The 15,000-nt window shown below is 47.8% G+C and overlaps 1 protein-coding gene across 3 annotated transcripts in view; it reads right to left on the bottom strand.

Annotated features, from left to right (window-relative positions):
- The window catches only part of mdm1 (Mdm1 nuclear protein), a 23,332-nt gene extending 16,932 nt beyond the window's left edge, over nucleotides 1–6,400 (bottom strand). For all 3 annotated transcript variants that reach the window (XR_014630738.1, XM_084448099.1, XM_084448100.1), the window contains exons 1-7: nucleotides 6,263–6,400; nucleotides 5,613–5,721; nucleotides 5,108–5,475; nucleotides 4,534–4,668; nucleotides 2,182–2,370; nucleotides 1,283–1,428; nucleotides 655–751 (exon numbers count right to left, since the gene is read on the bottom strand). Coding sequence is in view for 2 of the 3 variants with exons in the window: in XM_084448099.1 (XP_084304225.1) it covers nucleotides 655–751; nucleotides 1,283–1,428; nucleotides 2,182–2,370; nucleotides 4,534–4,668; nucleotides 5,108–5,475; nucleotides 5,613–5,721; nucleotides 6,263–6,280 (1,062 nt within the window). In the remaining variant the exon portion in view is untranslated. The remainder of the gene's footprint in view (nucleotides 1–654; nucleotides 752–1,282; nucleotides 1,429–2,181; nucleotides 2,371–4,533; nucleotides 4,669–5,107; nucleotides 5,476–5,612; nucleotides 5,722–6,262) is intronic.
- Between the last annotated feature and the right edge of the window lie 8,600 nt (nucleotides 6,401–15,000).

Genomic DNA, 15,000 nt, shown 5'->3' with positions numbered 1-15,000 from the left:
GCCTGAAGGACGCGACCTACGTAGACCGCGTAGGCTGCGACCTAGGTAGGATGCAACCCTTGAATTGGGACAGACCCACTGTCTCCTCACGCTGTCTCCCCACGCTGTCTCCTCACGCCGTCTCCTCACACTGTCTCCTCACACTGTCTCCTCACGCTGTCTCCTCACGCTGTCTCCCCATACTGTCTCCTCACACTGTCTCCTCACGCTGTCTCCCCACGCTGTCTCCTCACGCCGTCTCCTCACACTGTCTCCTCACACTGTCTCCTCACGCTGTCTCCTCACGCTGTCTCCCCATACTGTCTCCTCACACTGTCTCCCCACACTGTCTCCCCATACTGTCTCCTCACACTGTCTCCTCACACTGTCTCCCCACGCTGTCTCCCCACGCTGCTCACTCACAAGCTGAGTAATGTTGGGACAGAATTGAGGAAATTCCAGCATCAGCCCCAAGATGTCAGCCCCCAGCCCCTGTCCCAGCCCCACCCCTAACCCCAGCCACGTCCCAGCCCTAATCCCAACCCCAGCCCTAACCTCAACCCCTAACCCCAGCCCTAATCCCAACCCCAGCCCTAATCCCAACCCCAGCCCTAACCCCAACCCCAGCCCTTATCCCAACCCCTAACCCTAGCCCCAGTCCCAGTCCTAGCCCACCTCCTCTCCTGCAATGGAGGACTTGACCCAGGCTCCATCCTTGTATCTGTAGTTGAGCGGAGAGCAGAAGTTGGAGTTGTACTCTGATTTCACTTTCCTGGAGAGAGAGACATGGAGGAGAGGAGGGGAGGGGAGGGGAGGGGAGAGGAGAGGAGAGGAGAGGAGAGGAGAGGAGAGGAGAGGAGAGGAGAGGAGAGGAGAGGAGAGGAGAGGAGAGGAGAGGAGAGGAGAGGAGAGGAGAGGAGAGGAGAGGAGAGGAGAGGAGAGGAGAGGAAGACCAGGCCATTGGCCATTGAACCAGGCGTCTACTGAGAGCATGTGAAAACCTGTGACTCCCAGCAGTGCTGAGGTAAATACCGTCACAGAACTGATACAACACAAGTACTACAGTAGTACTACACAATCCTACCACAGCAGTACCGACCATGACTAATGTTACTAATACTATACTGGAAAATACTGCTGTTACAATGCCTCACCAAGATATGGCATATGACTTGACATGAGAGCTCCCCCCCATACCTTCCCCCTCTCCTCCTCTCCTCCCTCCTCCATCATATCCCCTCCTGTACTCTCCAGTCCTCCTCTCTCCCTCTGTAACCCCCCCACCTCTGACCTCTGAGCTCACCTCTGCCCTCCTGGGGAAAGCCCGGCCTTCTGGGGGGAGTGTGACCTCACTTCCTGCTGGGGGCTGTCCTGCGGTGGAGGCGGCGGGTGTGGTCGGGGGCTGGACGTCGTCCCCGGCTCCGCCCTGTTCTTCTTCTTCCTCTTGCTCTGGCGTCATCCGTAAAAAAACAGACAAGTGAGTGGCGTGCCGGAGACGGAAGCGTTTTTTTTTTTTTACCGAAGCCGGCGTCCCCGTGGGACCTGTCGTCCCCCTGTCCTCCGTTACCCTCCTCCCCCCCGTCCCCCTCCAGACACCCGGCCCTCCGCGTACACATGCGCGCACACACACACATGCGGACTTCACCACAAAACCGGTCCGTCTGCTGCCTGTGTGAAAAGGCGCGGCTGCTGAGGACATTCCTGCGTGGCTCTGAACCGCCGTGGTGTTGGGAGATCCCGTCACCGGGTCACGCCGGGTCACCGGAGAAGCCCGGAACAACGACGTGGAAAGACCGACAATACAAGATACTGAATTTTCGAATCGCAAGTCAGGTCTGGAAAGGCTCTCATTCCAGAGTGATCTCTTGGTTGCAATTCCAACCAGGCCAATCAGCGTCCTCTGAATGCGTCCTTTGAATTAAACTGCGCAACGTGATTGGGTTAGGGGATGAACTAATCGGCGACGGCCATCTCGGAAAACGGGGGAGCGTGTTCAGACTGAATAATGAAGTGACGAGGCATGTCAGATTATGAAGTTCTGCTGATCTTGGATCTGTTGTACCATTCGATGAGACAATCCAGGATCAGCACCCCTGCGCTGAGAAGTGTTGTAAATACAGGCCATCAGGCTAGGCCTACATTAGACCTAATATCATTCAGGACATACTTACAGTAGACCCACTGAGAGAGGGGATACGTTACCTTGGCAGCCTTCTCTGGGGACATGTTCTCCTGCTGGAACAGTGGAACCTCACAGCCTTGTTCCGGGTCGCGGAGGAACCGGGGTCCTCTTGGCGGGGGAGAACCTTTGAAGTTCCTGCGATACTCGCTTTCCATCGCTAGAGGGTTGGACTTGAAGGGCGGGACGGTTCTGCTGCTGGTGTACAGCATCTGTCACAACCGAGCTAGCATGTTAGCTTTGGACAAGTTCTATCTGCTACAGCCAAGCTAGCCTGTTAGCTTTGAACAAGTTCTATCTGCTACAGCCGAGCTAGCCTGTTAGCTTTGAACAAGTTCTATCTGCTACAGCCAAGCTAGCATGTTGGCTTTGAACAATTTATATCTGTCACTAGCATGTTAGCTTTGAACAAGTTCTATCTTCTATATTAACATGTTAGCTCATAACACATTCTATCTGGAACTTTTATGTTAGTATATAACATGTTCTGATCTGGAACAACCCAATTAGCATGTTATCTTCCAGTTCTATCTACTGTAGTTATATTAGCATTTAACATGCTCTACACCATCTGCAACAGTCATTGTGTATAAGATATATTAAGCATGAAACACATCACAATGCCAAGTAGATCTGTTAGCTCTTAAACGCCATAAGATACTCGGATAACTGTATAAGATAACGGTAAGTCAGGTTGTGCTGTGAGCTGCAGTGAGCAGGCTGGTCCTCAGGTAGACAGTCCTAGCTCTCTAGCACCATCTACTGGCAACATGGAGAAAAAAACACCAATAGGAGTAGTAAAGGTGTCATAAGGGTTTATAGGAGTGTAACCAGTGGAGGCTCGTCCATTGAGACAGGGGAGGACAGTCCTCCTCAGTTTTTGGAGAGAAGAGAGGGATTAAAATATAAATATATGAATTTATTCATTCATAATTAATATTATCTCAGTTTTGTTCATAAAGCAGGTTTTCCCTATGGATAAAAACCCATTATTGAAATTCTAAAGCTCCAACAGTGACATATATATATATATATTATATATATATATATATATATATATATATATATATATATATATATATAACATGCAGCTGGAGGACCCATAGATATCTATGGAAGGGAGGCTAGCCTCCCTTAGGGCGGGTTCTTTTCTCTTAAATCAATGTAATGCCTTTTTTCTTGCTAATTTGTGATTGGCCAAAACACTGAAAAATTACCGCAAGGGAGGACAGTACTCCGGCCCTGTCTGAACAGGATTCAGATATTGACATTTTGTTAGTCCAATCACATTCCAGATTCCAGATTTACCACAGTGAAGGCCGATTGGGTCGGCGTTGATGTCTGTGTTTCTCTTCCCTGTGCCATTGGAGACTTTTTGTGTGTTCGTAGCTCCATAATATAATACATTCGAAAGTATTATGGGACATATTATACATCAAACTGTTCGTCTATTTGTCTTGATTCTAGCCATCTAATATCTACGCTGACATAAATACTTTTTGAGCTAGAGCCGTCTGAACACGACAGTTCCACTGGCTGGCTATAGCCGGTAACGTTAGCTACGAGGTGCACGTCAGGCTACGGCATAGGCAGGCGCGCAGATTGGCTGAAGGCGCAAACTGTTGGCAACTCGTCCAAAACATTTCTAGAGACTGGGTCGCAACACCGGATCGGAGAAATCCACAGCCTGGCTCCTGCTTGCGTGAGAATTGATCGCTTTGTGGTGCTTATTCCTCATCCAGTGATGGATGGGTGGATGGAAAACTTTCAAATGAATGTTCATATTGTTGTGATAATTGTAGCTATAGAAACATAAGAGTGGCAGCTTTGACAGCAACCCAAATGAGCTAATCCCATAGCTGTACCATTGCTAGCTAGCCATGAGCAAACTGTTGGATACTGCATTTGCTGTGCAAGGTATTCCATTGTCCAGTTGTCAAATCTATTTACCAACAAACTGTTTGAGAGCACCTCAGTGTCCCCTAATCAAAAACATTTTTCATATATCACCTAACCTCTCCAGCACCTCACCAATATCAATTATTTTCTCTCTTTAGAGAAGAGTAGCCTACAATCCATTACAACAACTATTGCTTACAATGTTATATTGTTGTTTTGTAACATTTTATCATGAATATGATAAATAAATGCTGCATGTAGGTAAAGAAAGTGTTATTCAGTTTTTCATATGCTAAAATTGACTGTAAATCCACTTCAAAGCTGATATTTCCAATAATAACTGACTGAGGGAAAGTGCCCCCCAGCGCCCATGGGCGGTTCGCCTCTCTTCCTCCTGTCCTCCTCAGTTTTTTGAGTCACCAGCCGCCACTGAGTGTAACTAAGGTGTTATAAGGCTGTTATGAGAGTGCTGTAACCTGTTCAGCATCGAGCAGTGGGGAGCCAGCCACCGGTGTCTTCCACAGGAACTGCCTGCAGTATTCTGACTTGTTTAGCCCCACCTTCTGACCTGCAGACCTCAGCCCGGCCTTCCTCCTCAGGACCTGCTGTACCTGCAACACACACACACACAAACACGCACGCACACACGCACGCATGCATGCATGCATGCACGCACACACACACACACACACACACACACACACCAATACAATCATCACAAACTAAACCCTAAAACTCAAAACCCTAAACCCAACACTCTACACCCTAAACACTACACCCTACAATCTAAACACTACATCCTAAACCCTACACCCTACAATCTAAACACCACACCCTAAGCACTACAGTCTAAATACTACAGCTCCAACAACCTAAACACAACCCCTGAGCTCCTAAGCCTCCTCAGTATATCTGTTGCAAGGGCACACAACATCACAATACAATACAACACAACACAAAACAATACCACACAATGTAATACTCAAAACAATTTCACCATAAATGCATCACCAAACAGTAACAGGAAACAAAGCAGAGAGCCAAACTGACCCCATTCCCAGCAGACTGCTGATCCTCCATCGCCGCCAAGGGAGGCCTGCTGCTCTTTGATTGGCCGATCAGAGCACAGGGTGGGGGCGTGGTGGGGGGGCGGGACTGGGGGTCGGTGGAGGTCGTCCCCAGGGACTCGGGGGGTCGGGGGCCTCGGGGGGCCGGGGGGGTTCGGGGTCTCTCTGGGCTGCCGGGGACCCGGGTCAGGGCGGGGGCTGCTGTTGGGGCCGGCCTCGCGGGGGAGGGGGTCGCGTCCCGCCTCTGAGGGGGGGGGTCTGAGGTGGCGTCCCACTGGAGGGAGCGGGACACCTGGGGCTGCTGGGACGGGATCTTCCTCCTGGCCAGGAACTGAGGCTCCCGGCTGATGACTGGAGCAACACACACACACACACACACACACACATTAGACAATGCTGAAACCTGAAGCAACACACACACAATTGAAACCTGGAATAACACACACACACACACAAACACACAAACACACACACACGCTGCATCTCACCCAGCTGGTCAGAGCGGAGTCCGGCCAATAGAGGTCTACAGTGGGGAGAGGCGCTCCTGGACCGAGCAAGCCGCCCGGCCTTGAACCTCCGCTGGTACTCTGTGACGCCCTGGGGCAGAAGAAGCATTGAAGCCTTTAGGTCTTGTATTTGTAAACGTGTGGGTTTCGAACCCACAACCTCCTGCTCTGCAGACACGTCCACTACCCAATATCCCATCAGAGAGAGGTCTGGTTGGTGTTCTGTTAACTTGATTCAACAGGTGGGGACCATCAGTTTTCAATCAGTGAACAGACTCTGCCGCTAATAGCATGTCTGTCTGTATCTGTCTGTCTGACTGTCTGTCTCTCTAGACGCTAAATTAGCTAGTATCATCCAGATTAGGCTAATCCTGTAAATGCAGCAATGCATCTCCTATAAAGCTGAAGCTAATGTTAACTTTAGCTAACGTTGGCTATGTTGTGCTGGGCTGGGCAGTTGAAAACGATCAAGAATGTTAATTGTGTGACCACTAAATAAAGTTGACGTCTGTCTCTTCAGCTGTGGAAGTGATATTGACGTGCAAACTACTAAAGTTAGCTGGCTAACTCGCTAGACATAGCCAAGTGCTAAACCTTGTCACTGAAAGGAATGAACACATGTATTTGTTTACCTTAAACTGGACCGGCATTTTTCCTGAAGTAAGTTATTAGCTAGCCTACTGATGTGCGGGTCTTGCGTGTGTAATCCTTGCGATCCAACCCGTTGTTGTTGCTGTTGTTGGTGTCTTTCTGCAGAGAGTCGGTTACAGTCGCCGCTCGTTGCCTTGGCAAAGCTTGTAGCGTCTGTTGGTTTGCGCATGCGTGTTAAGAGCTGTTGACTCGTTCTTTTCCCGGCTCCTCCTCTCTCGGGCGTGCTAGTCGAAAGGGCCACTAGATGTCAGTATTGTTGTGTGCGCTTATATTAGATTAAACTGGACTTTTGATTCTCTCTCTCTCTCTCTCTCTCTCTCTCTCTCTCTCTCTCTCTCTCTCTCTCTCTCTCTCCGTCTCTCTGTCTCTCTGTCTCTCTGTCTCTCTGTCTCTCTGTATCTCTGTCTCTCTGTCTCTTCGGTCAGTGTTCTCTTTGTTCTGAAGGGCCTGAGATGAGCCTGTTCCCCCATGAGAGCACAAAATACCAAATGATTCACTCAAACACACGCACCCACACAGAGAGAGACGCACGCATGCACGCACACACACACACACACACACACACACACACACACACACACACACACACACATCTGTTGCAGAGCTGAAGATATTCTAATCAATACTTTGATTGTGCCAGGGTCTGAGGGAAGTCGCCATGCTGACAGCCCACTGCTCTGTCCTCTGTCTGCTCCCCACAGGGGTCGGAGGTCACACAACCACAGTTCACCAACAGCTGGGGCAGAACGGAGAGGACAGGAGGGAGAGTAGAGGAGGAGAGGAGGAGAGAAGAGGAAATGAGAGGAGGGGAGAGGAGGGGAGGAGAGGAGAGGAGGGGGGGAGGAGAGGAGGGGGGGAGAGGAGAAGACAGGGGAGGACAGGATAGAAGAGGGTGAAAGTTAACTCTGTTAATAATCAGTGGATAATTAGAGTGTGAGCACACTATTGATGCACCGGCTGTTACCTGGCAACAAAGGCTTTGATATCACTGAGTGCTCCTCCTGACCAACAATATCATTAGCACAAACACACACACACACACACAAAGACACACACACACACACTCACACATACACAAAGACACACACACACACACACACATACACAAAGACACACACACACACTCACTCACTCACTCACACATACACAAAGACACACACACACACACACACATACACAAAGACACACACACACACACATACACGCATCCACTCATACACACACACACACACACACACACACACACACACACACACACACACACACATACACAAAGACACACACATATACACACATCCACTCACACACACACACACACACACACACACACACACACACACACACACACACACACACACAATCCCTATAGCTTATCCCTATAAGCTATCAATTGCCGACCATCCTCTTGTGAACGGATTCCTGACGTGTATCGGAGCAGAGGGGCTGATGGGTGAGCAGACTGGTGCAGTATGGCAAGCCGTTTTAACATTTATTAACCAGACCTGACTATCATCGGAATTAACATTACAGATATCAACAACCTTTTTTTAACTAGTCATAATCACATTTTATTACAGAAATTTTATTCAAGATATCTATAACGTCATTCTGACTAGTCAAAACGACAGTTAGAGGTATCTATAACTCAGTTGTGACTAGGCAAAACTCAAATTTTAGATCGTATGATTTTACATCATTTCGCCCAGTAGATTCAAACTACTTTTGCCATTCATGTGTATGGGGAACGTCATTACACATATTTACAATTCAGTTGCAGATATCCACAATGTGAATTGCGGATATCTATAACTGAATTATGACTAGGTGTAATTCCAGTTTCAGATATCTACAATTTAATTCTGACTAGTCATAATTCCAGTTCAAGATATCTACTTCATTCAAGATATCTTAAACTTAATTTAAGATATCTTAAAATGACATTGTAGATATCTTGAATTAAAGGGAATTAAATATATCTTGAACTGGAATGATGACTAGTCAGAATAAAATTGTAGATATCTGAAACTGGAATTACACCTAGTCATAATTCAGTTATAGATATCCGCAATTCACATTGTGGATATCCGCAACTGAATTGTAGATATGTGTAATGACAAACCCACACATGAATGGCAAAAGTAGTTTGAATCTACTAGGCGAAATGACGTTGCAGATATCTAAAATTAGAGTTTTGCCTAGTCACAACATAATTAAAGATATCCTGAATTGGAGTTTTGACTAGGCAAAATTATGTTGCAGATATCAGCAACGAATATCCAGTCTAGTTAATAAATGTTAAAACGGCTTGCCATACAGTAGGTGCAGAGAGCAGCCGAGTGTGACGTCAGGAAGACAGAGAAGGGTGGAGGAGGAGGGTGCTCTTCAAACAGCCGCCGTTGAAACCCCAGGAAGTGCCCACTGAAGTGTCTGTGTTCAGCATGATGGACGACATTCAAAATAAAATGAAAACTTTATTTATATGTTTCATACACAGAAAGCAACACAATGCTCTTTGCGGAGCTGCTGACAGGGCTGCTGGTGGAGTGAGCCGAGGTGAGATTCGCCTGTCTTACGCCCCCGAACTTCCTGTGATACTCATGGGGCACGCTACGATAGGCTGCCAACCCCGCCTCCTTACTGCAGCCTGGCCGACCGCAGGTCCCAGGGGAAGGAGGTGCTGGACCTGGGGATGCCGACGGCGAGAAGATCTGCTTGGTCTGCCCACAGTGAAGCCATCCCCCAAACATGGCTGTGCTCTGAGGATCAGGAGAGGATTGAAGAGACGGAGAGATTCCTGGACCGTCAGGGGACAGGAGGGACCCAGACACTCAGCGGGGGGATGACTCTGTCAGGACCAGAAGGACACTGACGTTAATTGTGATGCTGCCAGCGTGGGTGGCCTGGTCAGCGGGTCAGTAGGTATGTCAGAGCCACCTCTCCCCTGCTGCCTAAGCAACCTCGGAGGTGAAGAGCTTCCTGAACACAGACAGGGTTGTTACCATGGTGGCCGAGGCTTCTGCTACGTACTTCTTACAGGAAAAGAGGGATGGAGCGACCAGGAGACCTGCAGGAAGCTGCTGTCCAAGAAGGAGGCAAAGCAGGACTTGTGCAACCTCAAGGTCAAAGCAGGACTTGTGCAACCTCAAGGTCAAAGCAGGACTTGTGCAACCTCAAGGTCAAAGCAGGACTTGTGCAACCTCAAGGTCAAAGCAGGACTTGTGAAAGTTCAAGAAGTCAGGAGATTGGTATTTGTAATTGTATCCAGTGATATACATGCAGGTCACCTGTTAATATGTAAATGTGATTTTAGCTTTGTCAATATAAATGATTTCCCTTATGTCTTTTAACATCTTATAAAGGGGTTTAAAAGGGGAAACATGGCTATTTAGAAATACAAATTCATGTAGGTTAGAGTTATCCTATCCAAAAAATAAACTCATATTTGAATTCCCCATTTTGGCATGACCTGCCCTAGCATGTTGTCCTCCTCCATATTCATTTGGTTCAGATGATATTCATATGGTAATCTGTTGCCGTGGAAACGCTAACGTGGGACACACAATAGATCACAGTTATGACTGTGTGTGTGTGTGTGTGTGTGTGAGTGTGTCTTTGATGCCTCAGATCTCTGTCACAAGAGTCTTGTCACAAACAGGAAAAGTCTACCTTCCTGCTCGTTGCTATAGCAGCTCATCAGTACTCTCTCCCGTGATGACCCCGTTGACCCCTCCCTGACCCCACCACCTTCTTCACGTTACGACAACGCCAAGACGGCGGGATCTGTCAATGTTGTCATGTTGACCAGCCGAGAGCAGAGTTCCATCCCTGAAGGAAGGAAGGAAGGAAGGAAGAAAGGAAGGAAGGAAGGAAGGAAGGAAGGAAGGAAGGAAGGAAGGAAGGAAGGAAGGAAGGAAGGAAGGAAGGAAGGAAGGAAGGAAGGAAGGAAGGAAGGAAGGAAGGAAGGAAGGACGGAAGGAAGGAAAGACAGCGTTACTAAGAATAGGATCCCCCTGAGAAGTTCCACCCTTGTGACAGAAGGTTCCTGTGTCTGTGTCTGTCTAGGGAGGGGTGGCACAGCTCTGGCACTAAAAGCTCTCTTCCCGTACATGCAAACTCAGGGTGCCATCTGTTCACTTAGAGAACAAACTGTTCACAAAAAATGAGAGAAATCTTCAGAGTCCTTAGTTTTAGAGTACAGCCAGGTTAAGATAATCCCCCACTGTAGCATGAGGTCCCTTTGACAGCACACCAGCCATGGAGTAGAGTAGAGTAGAGTAGAGTAGAGTAGAGTAGAGTAGAGTAGAGTAGAGTAGAGTAGAGTAGAGTAGAGTAGAGTAGAAAACGTTTTTTTGCTTCCCTCTGAAATACTGTATGTAGGGTTAGGACCTATGTCCCCCATTGCTCTCTAAGTGCATTGTGTTGCCTCTGTGTATGAAATGCGTTGTACAAATGAAGTTTGATTTGATTTGATTAGAGTAGAGTACAGTAGAGTAAATTAAAAATCAAACAGAATATAGTTTAGCAAAGGCTGAAAATGTGTATTTGGCCTCACCTCAATCATAAAATTATAAAACACCATCACACAGGACATACAATACTTCCAGTCCACCACAGAGAGAGGTTCCCTAGCCGACTGAAGTTCCCTATAGCTAGCAGGCACACAGCTGTGGCCTGTCTCAGTGCCTGTCCCAGCATGCAACCTGGGAGATACACTCTGAACCCAACCTGCTTCCTGGCTGACCTGGAGCCTCATAGACTCTATTAGGAACTCAACCAGACTCACACAGACTCACTCAGACTCACACAGACTCACTCAGACTCACACAGACTCGCACAGAATCACACAGACTCATACTATTATTATTATTATTATTATTATTATTATTATTATTTAGAAGTTTATTTCAGGGACAACATACACATACATTAGTCTCCTTAGAGAGAAGATGCATTGTACTTGATTTTAGCTTTTGTTATTTTCCATCTCCAGTCCCATATACATACAATACAATAAAAATACAGATTCACACAGACTCATACAGACTCATACATACTACTAAAGACTCAGAAAGACTGATATACACTGTAGACTCATATAGACTCACACATACTCATAAAGACTCACATAGACTCACACAGACTCACACATACTCATCAACACTCACACAGAATCACACATATTCATAAAGACTCACACAGCCTCATCCAGACTCACACAGCCTCATCCAGACTCACACAGACTCACACAGCCTCATCCAGAGTCACACAGACTCACACACTCATACAGATTCATCCAGACTCACACAGACATATACACTTATACAGACTCACACAGACTCAGACTCACACAGACATATACACTTATACAGACTCACACAGACTCAGACTCACACAGACATATACACGTATACAGACTCACACAGACTCAGACTCACACAGACATATACACGTATACAGACTCACACAGACTCAGACTCACACAGACTCAGACTCACACAGACATATACACTTATACAGACTCACACAGACTCAGACTCACACAGACATATACACTTATACAGACTCACACAGACTCAGACTCACACAGACATATACACGTATACAGACTCACACAGACTCAGACTCACACAGACTCAGACTCACACAGACATATACACTTATACAGACTCACACAGACTCAGACCCACACAGACTCAGACTCACACAGACATATACACTTACAGTATACAGACTCACACAGACTCATACAGATTCATTGGACTGATAGCGTCTCACACAGACTCATAGTCCTTTGTTGAAAACTATTCTAAACAGCACCTTTGGTCTTCTGGATGTGTGGATGATGCCTCTCATGAAATGCGCTTCCAAATACAAAACCCGCTGGCCTTGGTCAGAAGAAATCTAATCTAATCTAATCTAAACTAATCTAATCTGTTTGCCTTTTATGAAGGGATTACACATAGATTAGAGGGATTAGACGTAGACATAGATTACACATGTCTAAATCAGTGCTGGCCATTTATTCCTGATTTAATATGCATCTACGGCCAGACCACCACAGACACCCCCTAGCCCGTCAACAGCCTCTCCAAGGCACATGCCGTGCATACAACTGAGTGTGTTTGTTTGTGTGTGTGTGTGTGTGTGTGTGTGTGTGTGTGTGTGTGTGTTGCTACAACTCACTCCCTGCCATTTGTAGCCACATGGTCTCTAGTAGGTGGGGGGTTGACTGGAGGGGAGGACGGCGGTTGGTCAAAGGGAAGGAGAGAGAGAGAGAGAGAGAGAGAGGGAGAGAGAGGGGGAGGAAGAGAGAGGGAGAGAAGGAGGGAGAGAGAGAGGGGGAGGAAGAGAGAGGGAGGGAGGGTGAGAGAGGGAGACAGGGAGGGAGGAAAAGAGGGAGGGAGACAGCGAAGGAGGGAGAGAGGGAGGGAGAGAGGGAGGGAGGGAGAGAGGGAGGGATGGAGACAGGGAAGGAGGGGGAGAGGGAGGGAGGAAGAGAGGGAGGGAGGGAGAGAGGGAGGGAGGTAGAGAGGGAAGGGGGGAGAGAGGGAGGGAGGAAGAGAGGGAGAGAGGGAGAGAGGGAGGGAGGTAGAGAGGGAAGGGGGGAGGGCGAGAGAGAGGGAAGGGGGAGGGAGGTAGAGAGGGAGGGAGACAGGGAGACAGGGAAGAAGGGAGAGAGGGAGGGAGGGAGAGAGGGAGGGAGACAGACAGGGAAGGAGGGAGGGAGGGAGAGAGGGAGGGAGGTAGAGAGGGAAGGGGGGAGGGAGGGAGTGGGCTCACATTCCTTCTCAGACAGGAATACTTGGCATTCCTTCCCTCGCTCCTCTCTGTCGGTCTCAATGAGCTGTTTGATTTCCTCCAGGCCTTTTTCCCAAGGGAATGAGTGAGAGACTCAGAGACACAGTGAGGGAGAGAGAGAGAGAGAGAGAGAGAGAGATACAGGAAGAGAGAGACATATATATACAGGAAGAGAGAGGGGTGTGGGGGGAGACAAAGAGATGTGTTTAGTAATTAACTAATTATGTCCATGTTCTAAAGAGAATAGCACAGCCATAGATCAGCAACAATAACCAACAGCCACTGTTGGCTCAGGCCTAGTGGGCTTCCCTAGGGCATCAACCATTATACTCGTCATTATGTCCATGTTCGTTTGAAATCTCACAGATATTAGGCCACTACAAACACAGAATGGTCACAGACACATTGGACAGTTCTGAATGTGCAGAAAGAGAGAGAGAGAGAGAGTGTGTGTGTGTGTGTGTGTGTGTGTGTGTGTGTGTGTGTGTGTGTGTGTGTGTGTGTGTGCGTTGGTGTGTGTGTGTGTATGTTAGCCTACTATAGCGACTCTGGTGTGGGCAGAGGCAGCAGACAGCCTGTGTATGGCGCTGAAACCGAGGCTGCAACGTCATGGGAACTCGGAACCTCACCCAGACGGAGTGAGATAGAGATAGGAGAGAGAGAGGGAGAGAGAGAGAGAGAGAGAGAGAGAGAGAGAGAGAGAGAGAGAGAGAGAGAGAGAGAGAGAGAGAGAGAGAGAGAGAGAGAGAGAGAGAGAGAGCAGAGGGAGCGGCGCTATACAGACCGGAGCGACAAGCGGCTAACTGTAAGTACTGTATACCGATACTCGATTTGCTGCAATATTGTTACGGTATTGATGCCGAAACGGCTCGTGTTCTGCTGCAGGGAACATTGTGTCGTTGTAACGGGCTTGTCTGTTTCGGTAGAATACGAAGCGACGGTGTTGCAAAAGAAAACCGAGACCGGTTCTGAAATGTCTAACAGTGGTTTGCGGAAGAACAGGTCAAATGCCTAGAATATGGCGGAGTGAGAGTGAAACAATTTCGCTCCTAATATCGCCAGGGAATCCGAGGTTTTCGGGGATGCAAAGGGAAGCTGTCGGTATTTTCCGACATGTCTGTTCCGTCCTATAGAGATGCTTTAGGGCGGCTGGTTCACGGTGTTACCGTGTAGTCACCGGAGCCTCTACGGCATCGGTGAAGTTACAACGGAAATGGAAAAGTTATTCGATTGTCTAGTTTTACGCATTCTTTAGGACGCGGAATTCCTTGTGTTTTCCGTTATCGTGCCCATAAACGCTTGACGTGACAAGACAATGCGGTGTTTGAGGTTATATTTCCAAACCCGATGTGTTGAATCGTGGAGGTTTTTCTGGGCAGAAAGCAGAGAGTCTCGGTTGTGGATGTGTTTGATCGAGGGCCCCGCCTAGTTAGCGCTGTGTCGAGGAAGATAACTGGCTTCCTCTATACACGGAACGGACCCGAGCCCAGAGTGGGAATGACTGGAGCTCATGTCCCTTTTCAGAGATTTAGACCATGAGCCCCTGTTGAATTTGAAATATTTTGTCCAAAAAGTTTGTAAGGAGAGATTTGTTAGTACAAGTTAGTAGCTTATAAATAGGTAGCCGGTTTGTGGCCTTGTTGCAGTTGTCATATTGGGGCGCAGTTCACAGCTCCTTATTAATAAAGGTGAAAACGCAACCCAACCTCTCAGGTGGGTTACGTTTGAAATCTCATGAGTATCTGAGATGGAGACCGGTGAGAACGAGACTGCTAGATAGAGAGAGGATAATGTGAGCGCGAGCCTAAAACCCGTTTACATTTTGAGGATGTGAAACTTCTCGTTTCCGATCAAATGCTTGGCCCAGTTTTCTTGGGTCTTTTCTGAGCATTGGTCAGTTAGAACGGGGCTTAGTTCATGT

Source organism: Borostomias antarcticus, assembly GCF_949987555.1.
Source record: "Borostomias antarcticus genome assembly, chromosome: 13".
Lineage (NCBI taxonomy): Eukaryota > Metazoa > Chordata > Actinopteri > Stomiiformes > Stomiidae > Borostomias > Borostomias antarcticus.
Note: the sequence above shows the minus strand (reverse complement) of the source record. Positions and strands in the feature narration are given on the sequence as shown.